Source organism: Epargyreus clarus, unplaced genomic scaffold (genome assembly GCF_041222505.1).
Source record: "Epargyreus clarus isolate Ecla_fem2 unplaced genomic scaffold, WU_Ecla_fem_2.2 ptg000013l, whole genome shotgun sequence".
Classification (NCBI taxonomy): Eukaryota; Metazoa; Arthropoda; class Insecta; order Lepidoptera; family Hesperiidae; genus Epargyreus; species Epargyreus clarus.
Window position 1 is genome coordinate 7,118,433 of NW_027332221.1, and position 9,128 is coordinate 7,127,560.

At 35.2% G+C, this 9,128-nt stretch overlaps 1 protein-coding gene across 1 annotated transcript; it reads right to left on the reverse strand.

Moving 5' to 3' along the window:
• Positions 1–6,605: 6,605 nt before the first annotated feature.
• LOC140746582 (uncharacterized) lies at positions 6,606–8,384 on the reverse strand. Its single transcript, XM_073078710.1, has 4 exons — positions 8,372–8,384; positions 7,716–7,817; positions 6,767–7,392; positions 6,606–6,620 (listed from the first exon to the last, which is right to left on the reverse strand). Exons 1-4 carry the CDS (start codon positions 8,382–8,384, stop codon positions 6,606–6,608), a joined length of 756 nt encoding a protein of 251 aa, XP_072934811.1.
• Positions 8,385–9,128: the final 744 nt, after the last annotated feature.

Sequence of the window (9,128 nt, forward strand, 5' to 3'; positions counted from 1 at the left end):
GAAATTTCACGTTTCTTACTTCGAACCACTTCTTTTACCTCCTTAGTGGAGTTTCAAAAATATCCCTATGTATCAATAAATATTTTATCACCAAATTTCTGAAAGCTAATGTTCAACACCAGCGGTCGGCAACCCATGACCTACGGGTGGCGTGTGGCCCGCGACTCTTCCTTGTGGCCCGCGGGTCTGTACGTTACTAAAAACCGCTTCTGCACTTCAGCACGCCCAATACATTCCCATATTAAAAATATATGTTACGACGGCTCGTGGAATTTCGCACTACGCTAAACCTCTCTGAAATCTGTTCTTTTTCCAGACACGCCGAAGGAAGTACAACTGCAATAACGGTTTTTAAACTTTTTTTACTTATAGGGGTTGATTATTGAGTACCTAAAATGCTGAAACGGGTGTGTCAACAGAAAGGCATACTGCATACACCCTTTTATCTTTATCTCTAAAAAAAAGCAGTGACTCAGATACTTCATTGTGTCTAATGATAATTTTTCATAGTGGTTGCTTCCAAATTAACGGATTATAAAATAAAGTTTCAACCCCTATTTAACGACCTTAAGAGATGATTTTCCAAAAACGGAAAAATAATTGATATATTATTTACAACCAGAAAGCAAAATACCAATTTTCATAGCCTTTGCTTCCTAATCAACTTACTTCTAAACAAACTTTCAACCCCTATATTACCCACTTAAGGGTAGATTTTCCATAAATGGTGTTAAAAAAGTTCTATCATTCCCAACCAATTGCTAATTTTTACAGTCCTTGCTACTAAATGAACGGATTTTAAAATAAAGTTCCATCCCCTATTAAATGACCTTAAGGGTTGATCTCCAAAAACCGTGAAATAGGTGTCCTAATATTTTCATTACTTCATACATAGACTTTGCTTCAAAAGCTGCGTCCCTTAAACAAAGTTTCCACCCCTATTTTACCTTCTTATGGGTAGATTTTCCATAAACGGTGTTAAAAATGCTCTATTATTTCGAACCAGAAAGCTAGATGCTATTTTTTACAGTCCTTGTTTCCAAATTAACAGTTTTTAAAATAAAGTTCCATCCCCTATAAAACGATCTTAAGGGTTTATTTTGGAAAAAATCTTACATTCGATTTTTATTATTTTAAATCAGAAAGCTAAATATGAATTTTCATCGAGTTTGCTTTAAAATTGACGGACTTTCATACTAACTTTCAACCCCTATTTAACCCCCTTAACGGTGGAATATCAAAAAATACGTTCTTAGTGCGCATCTACATTATAAAATTAAGCTATATTCCAAGTTTCATGATTCTAGCTTCAGTAGTTTAGCCAAAACCTTGATTAATACGTTTTGAACGTGAGTATCTTTTCGCTTTGTATATATTATATATAGATTATAGATGTCAGATATTATTGCATCTTAGTTGACGTCAAATGTCATAACACATGTCACAATTATTTGATCAACGTTAGCATCACATATTTTTGCTGCCTATAAATGTCAGATATTTTTGCTGCGTTCGTGCAGGCATATATTATTGAACTCGTTATTGGGTCACATATTTTTGCTGATCTGCCCATAGTCATATATTTATGCTCGTGACTGTACGTACATAAATAAGGGTTTCTTTTAGTTACTTTATATAGGTATATATATCTTAAATAACTACTATTACATATTATATATTTATATAACTATTCATAGTCTTTGTTTATATTTATACTATACATATATATTTCATTTATTGGATAATGGGGACATGAATACCTTTTTTCCTGTAGGCAACAGGACGGGGTCTTCATAAATACCGACAAAACAGTCGAGAAGGTGCAAATCACCACATATCATATAATATTGTTATTTTATATGGCAATGTTTATATTCTAAGTCCTGACTTATCTGTATTGCAGAGAAAGTTAATGTTTAAGTATAGATTGAGTATTGAGTTGTAAATTTTCTGTTGTTCCTTCGTTCACTCGCTCACTTACTCTCCGGTCGCTGATGCATGTAAAAATAACTCAGATTGAGAAAGCTAAAATAAATTCCAAGTTGGTTAAAATATCATTTTCTTTTATTTATTTATATTGAAAACAACATCAGGTTATGGGCCCAGGCACATACACCTGTTTGTTGTAGATTGGCGTGCGTTGCGGCAGCGAAAAGTCGGCGAGAAGGAAAGTGAGGTTATCTCACGGCAGCGTGCGGCGTGCTTGGCTTGGGCGGGCACTGAAGAAAATCGTCGAAATATACTTGTTCCTGGTTGGGAAAGGACAAGGTCGGAATGGAGGGCAACAGCAATAACAACGTCAACGTCATCAAGTTGGAAGGAGCAATAAATTGGAATATTTGGAAATTCCAAACAACAGTGCAGTTGCGGGGCCATGGCTGGTTGGACATTTTGGAGGGAAAACTTGTGAAACCAGAAGTCGCCAGTGAAAAAGCTGCATGGGAAGCAAAGGATGCCAAGGTGCAAACTTTACTCGTTACAAGGATGTCGGAAGAGGCTATGTTACATATCATAACATGTACAACGTCAGCCGAGATGTGGCGTAAACTTCAAAGTGTTTATGAACAAAAAACTGAGACGAGTGTGCATATCATACAGCAGAGATTTTTCCAATATAAGTTTGAAAGAGGAATAGATATGTCCGTTTTCTTGTCTAAAATACAAGAAATACAGAACCAATTAAAACAAATGGGTGAAGAGATATCAGATAAATTTGTAATCACAAAAGTTTTAATGTCATTGCCAGACGAATATAAACATTTTATTTCGGCTTGGGAGTCTGCACCCGATGACAAGCAAACCTTTGAAAATTTAGTTGCAAGATTACTTATTGAAGAAGAAAGAGTGAAAGGGAAAATGAAGATATGCAGCAATCTTCTGCGTTATTAATGAAAAATAAAAGAATAGTGAAATGTTTCAAGTGTGGCAAGAGTGGACATTATCAGAGCGACTGTAGGAATACCAAAAGTAACAGTGAAGAGAATGTGAATAGTAATAACTGTTTTTATTGTGGGAAGTTTGGACATTTCAAGTCTCAGTGTCGTTTTCGTAAACAAAAAATGACAAGAACTGAAAATAAAACGAAAAGTAACGCGTTTGTGATGTCTATTTCGTCGCATGAACTGCAAAAATCTAAGTGGATAGTGGACTCTGGCGCCAGCGAACACATGTGCAAAGATCGCGCATTGTTTACATCATTCTCAAGTATTTCGCCCAAACCGGTAATTGTTGGTAATGGCGCAGTGATTGATGCGATTGGTTGCGGTAAGATGGCGGTTCAAGTTTCGAATGGAAGTGGAATGGAATGGATCGAAACAGTGATAGAAAATGTGCTGTACGTACCGGCATTAAAAACGAACCTGTTCTCGGTCAATCGCGCCGCAGACAAGGGATATGTCATTGTGACAAATGACAACAGTTGTAAATTTTATAAATTGAACGAACTTTGTGCGGTAGCGGAAAGAATTGGAAATTCATATTATTTGGATTTACGCTATAAAAGTAATTGTGAAATCGCGAGTACTGCAAAGTGTGTGCCGGAAGACCTAAATGAGTGGCACAGAAGGTTGGCGCATCAGAACTTCACTTACGTGAAAGATATTTTAAGGAAAAACAACATTGAGGTTAAACAAACAACAAAGCCTGAGTGTGAGAGTTGTTTGGTCGGAAAAATGCATAGATTGCCGTTCTATAAAAGCGAATACAAAAGCACCGAGACATGCGAGTTAATTCATGCTGATACCTGCGGTCCCATGGAAGAAATGTCAGTCGGCGGGTCAAGATACTATGTCATTCTAAAAGATGATTATTCAAACTTCAGGAAGGTGTATTTTGTGAAGACAAAAGATGAGATCAAACATTGCATCGAGAATTTTATAAATAAGGCGGAGAATATTACTGGAAACAGAGTGAAAATATTCAGGAGTGACAATGGCCTCGAGTTTATGAACAGTGGTGTGAAGGAAATATTCTCAAGGAAGGGTATAACACACCAAACCACAGTACAGAGTACACACAATAAAGAGAGATGAAGGTCAAACTGCAATGTCATTAGATCTTGAATTGATCAGTGTCAGAGATTAGTGTGGAGACGAATGTGAATGAGGTAGCTACACCTAGACCCGAAGAGATGCCCATACAAGAAGTACCCTAGAAGAAGATGACTCGGAAAGCGACAGTGACTACCTACCAAGCATTGAAGAACAACACTTACTAGGAGAAAGTAGTCCACACAATGAGGAAAGATGCAAACGAGTGCGTAAACAAACGTCATTCTACAAGTGTAATAATGTGCAGTTAGACAAAAGGGAGTGCGAGCCAATTACATATACTGATGCTATGAGTAGAAGTGATGCTAGCGAGTGGAGTGCGGCTATTGATAGGGAACTTCAGACCCTAAAAGACAATAACACGTGGACATTCTGCGATTTACCTGAAAATGTAAAAACTGTGAGTAGCAAATGGGTTTTTAAGATTAAAAATGTAAACAATGTTAAACAGTATAAGGTTAGGCTAGTTGCCAGGGGATTTGAGCAACAGAATTTATTTGATTTCAATGACATTTATGCCCCAGTTGCTAAGCTAACAACTTTTAGATTGTTTGTAGTAATTGCAACTAAATATAACTTGCCCATTCATCAAATGGATGTCACCGGAGCGTTTTTATATGGTGATATTAAAGAAAAAGTATATATAAGGTTACCAGAAGGCGCCTACACAGGTGATAATAATATAGTAAAGTTAAATAAATCGACCTATCCGTAGAATAAAGTTACTTTTGCAAAATCGTTACTTTTGAGGAGAGCGATTTGAAATTTGTCAACCACAAAATCAGCATTAACATTTTTCTTAATTATTTTAGAGGATTGATTCTTTCCCCAAGCATGTAAAATACTAATTCGCATTGTTTTCCATAAAAAAACAAGATTAAAAACGCTTTTTATTTCATTTTCGAGTGTTTATGTACATATGTGACGATTTATTATGGAAATGTCTACGTCGTTTGTACGCATATAACCTTATTCTTGGGAAAACTGTTAGCATCATGTGTAGGTATAACTTTGTTTTATGTAAATAAGTATAGTATTCAAAAGTTATATGAGGTAAGATGTGAAAAATATGTCAATAAAACCCAATTTTTTAAATATTTTTTTATTATTAAGAATGATTGTTGCTTTGTAATATAATTATTTTTTTCTAGTAATCATATACATACCCGTTTTAATTAGGAACTAGATATAAAAAATCAACAAAATATAAAGCTTTATAAACAATTAACAAATTAGTCTTACAGAATAATTATATTAACCATGATAAAAGAGTCATGGATAACAAAAAGTTACCTGTAATTTGTTTTTTTACATGTCGAATATAACAAACTGCGGTGCTAAATTAAAAAATTAAAATAATTGTATAAACTGCTAGTAGTTCTAGTCCGCAATGACCATTAAAAATTTAGGTGTAATAAAAAAAAGAAAAGCTGGTACATATTAGGTATATTATTATTGCTACTGTTATTATTCACTATCACTACTAACAAGGTCATTCTTTTCACTGCTGTCCCATGATCTAAAAAAATCTGCATATTGAGACGGTATTGTTCCTAAATTAAGTAAACTAATGAGATCTTTATGTTTGTCTTTTGATAAATTGAGTGGCGTTTTGTATGCTACTTCCAAATTTGGTAAAGCAGATACAGTATTGCGGCGGGTATTTGAAGATATAGTAAGAGTTTTGTAGTCGATATCCGTAAGCCCACATTTATACAATAGCTTGTTTGGGTCTGATTTATCCACAAAAACTTCTTTTACATAGTTCCACGTTACTTTAACTCCTTCTGTGTTCTTATACCATACCTTGTTATTTACGTGAGACTTTAAGTTAAAAAAATTATTACATGTCATGTTCCGGATTTCATATGGTTCTCCTGTGCATTTAGCCCAGCGGACCAGCAAACGCCACTCGTCCGGAGTATATATATTTTTTTTGCAGCCTCTCTTTCTATAAGGGCGTGCACACTATCCCCCTCATTTTGTGTGTGACCCTTCTCTAAAAACGTATGCTTTATGGACACGTTAATTTTTTTGGCACAGAAAGTATAAAGAAAATACACAAAACGGTTTCTATTTTGGCCCGCGCAGTTGTCCGACCAAAAGCGAAATTCCTTAACACCATTGCGTACATGTTGCTCTATAAAATCCAGTAAGCAACTACCTACTTCATTTGCCCCTCGCTTTGCCACCGTTTCGTCCCACATATAACAATAGGCTTTCTTTTTACCCATATCAAAAATTGTACAATTCAAGCAGGATAACTTACGCTTATAATAAAACAGACTGACTTGACCGTGAGGACATGATAATACTTTTTGAAAATCGAAAACAGCAGTTAAAATTCGACCATTAGATTGAACAGCATCACGTTTGTCAATATTTTTTAATTTGCGAGCTTCATTTTTATAAGACAAATGTGTATTATACATTTCTTTTTCTTGGTCAGTGTGATCACTTTTGTTACGAAAAATATGACAAATATCACACTGGTCTTTCTTGGGAATAAAGAAGCCTATATTAAAATTTTTATTAACAATATCTCGGTATTGGCGTTCAGTAACTGCTTGGCTAGAATATACAGAAATATCAAACCAATCCTTGTAAAGTAGAAACATTTTTGAAATAGTTAAACTGCCGTCCAGATATAGCTTGGTAGAAGTTTTGCGAATATAATGCGATTCAACGGGAGCAAAGGATCGCACATGATCACATACACTCTTGATTGTGTCAGGTTTTATTATACGATTGTGATTAGCATGGCTTCCTCTCTTATCCTTCTCTATAATAGTACTGCCGTCATATTTTTCCCAAGATGTTTTTATTATTTTACCACTAACCGAAAGAGTATTTAAAAACATAATTTTACAGACATCGACTACTTTATTATGACCTTGCTCATGATCAGATGAGACAGGTAAGAAGTATTTAAAAGTAAATTTACGATTGTTAGGCACTTCGCGATTCAAACATCTGTTCTTCGGTATTTTTTTAGAATACTTGACTACAAAAGCCCATTGCTTTTCTCGGTTCCCCAAACGCCAGAACTTTTGAAAACAAGCGTATCGTTGATCGTGTGTAATTTTTTCAAAGCACCGGTATCTGCACCGACACGGTGCACCTAAAATTTTATCATCCACTACTTTTCCTTTTTTCGTGACATATTTGTGACCAATATTTTTTAGGTATTTACGTTTCACGTCAGACCATTCAGAGGTTCGTCGCAACCGTTGCTTGGACCTTTTCTTTGGTGGAGTAGAGAATTCATCGTCGCTGTAATAGTTAGGAGCGCTAAAGGCGTTACTAGTTGATGGTGACATAGTCCAGAAGTGATCGTCGTGAGCTGGACAGAATGTATCATTGCAGTTTATGTGTGTATTTAAAGGAGAAGGCATAGGCGTAGAATCAAAGTTTTGTGTCGGAATGGAGGGTAGATCGCCAAAGCTGACAGTTGGTGAGTTTTCAAAGCTAGCGCGCGCGCAAAAGGCGTTAAGTCATGATAATTGTCAAGCGTGTGCAGAAAAAAATGGTTATTTGTTACAGAATTTTCAGCAACAAGAACTACTATAGGGCTAGATGTATCGGTAGTATTCGTTGATCGTTGATTATTTTCTACAGGGTATAATTGAGATGACTGATTGTCTATGACCTTGTCATCTGTAGAACCAAAAACGTCTTCCCATACTTCCGAGAGGTCATTTCGAATGTTTTCAGCTCCTTCTGGCACTGGAGACGTCGCTAAAACTTCATGATGGACCTTGTCGTTTTCTAAAACCAAACAATACTTATTTGTCATACGACAGTAAGTTAACAAAATTAAATTGCGTCAAATATTTTTAAAAAGATCTGCATAAGCTAACAGTATAAGAATAATTTACATATTGTTGGGCTTTCACAGTAAGTTGGAAAAAAGGTACATCTCCATATCAATCAAAGAATAAAGTAACATTTACACATGTACCTCATAAGTTTTGAATCGATTCCAGCGAAAAAAGTAACATTTGCACATAGAACCCAATGTTTTAGTATAATTTCTCAGTAATATAATAGTATGTTAAGAAGTGTATGCTAAATTAACAGGTGATTATAGTATTTAGACGAGTACCTTATATACGAACATTATCGACACTTATTGTTTTTTTTTTATTTTGAATCAATTCTTGAAACTCCGTAGAAAAAAGACACTTAAAAACTTAGAACCACTAATTTTAATAATTTCACATTGGGAGCTATCAATTAAGAAAAATATACTTAAAAGTCATGAAAACAGCTAAGGATTTACATAAAATAACAGACCATGATATAAATGTTTGCTTACTTACCTGGAATTTCCATATTTTCGTTATTTCTTCCAGTGGAATCGGACGTAGCACATGATGTACGCTTTGTTACAAGATTTAAAATATATTGAGATCGTGTGTTTTTCATTCTGAATTATAACGAATCTACTTATATAATAAAAATACGTATTTATAATAATAATTGCTTATTGTAGTAAAGACATGTGCACGGGTCGCCTCGCATAGAACAAAATCACAACTGCCGTTGTCCCATACCGCACGCTTGCGATCGCGTCAATCTAGACAGCGAATAAAGGTACTCGTACGCATATCGCCTCATTCTTTGGAAAGATAAATCACATGTGTTATCGTCGTTAATAAGAAGCTTGGATATTAACGATATCACATTTTTATAACGTTACATTAAAGTAATAAGTGACTCATTTGATACTACAGTTTAAAAACAGATGCGGGTAGGTGAAGTGGGGACGACACCTTGGCGGCGCTCGAATTAACAGAGAGCGACATTCTGGTCGGAGACTTCAGCAAGAGCAGTCGAATAACGGAGATACTTGTGTAGTTATAATACTTCTAATCACTAGTGTGAACTTACTTACGTATAATTGTTATATCGTTACTCTGTACCGTTTATGTGACTATATTATTACATGACTTCAAGACCTTCAAGATGAGTTTGATTTCATCAGAAGTGTACAAGAACCAGCTCACAATCATGGACGGCGATTCGTAAGTACGAACATACTTGACACAGGAATAAAAACCGTGAGTTAAAACATTA

What these genes read in the sequence shown, in the direction of transcription:
- LOC140746582 (XM_073078710.1), bottom strand. An exon ending in AGTATGGGAAGACGTTTTTG is followed by an intron (nt 7,393 to 7,715) that starts GTTCTACAGATG and finishes CATTCTGTCCAG; the next exon opens with CTCACGACGATCACTTCTGG.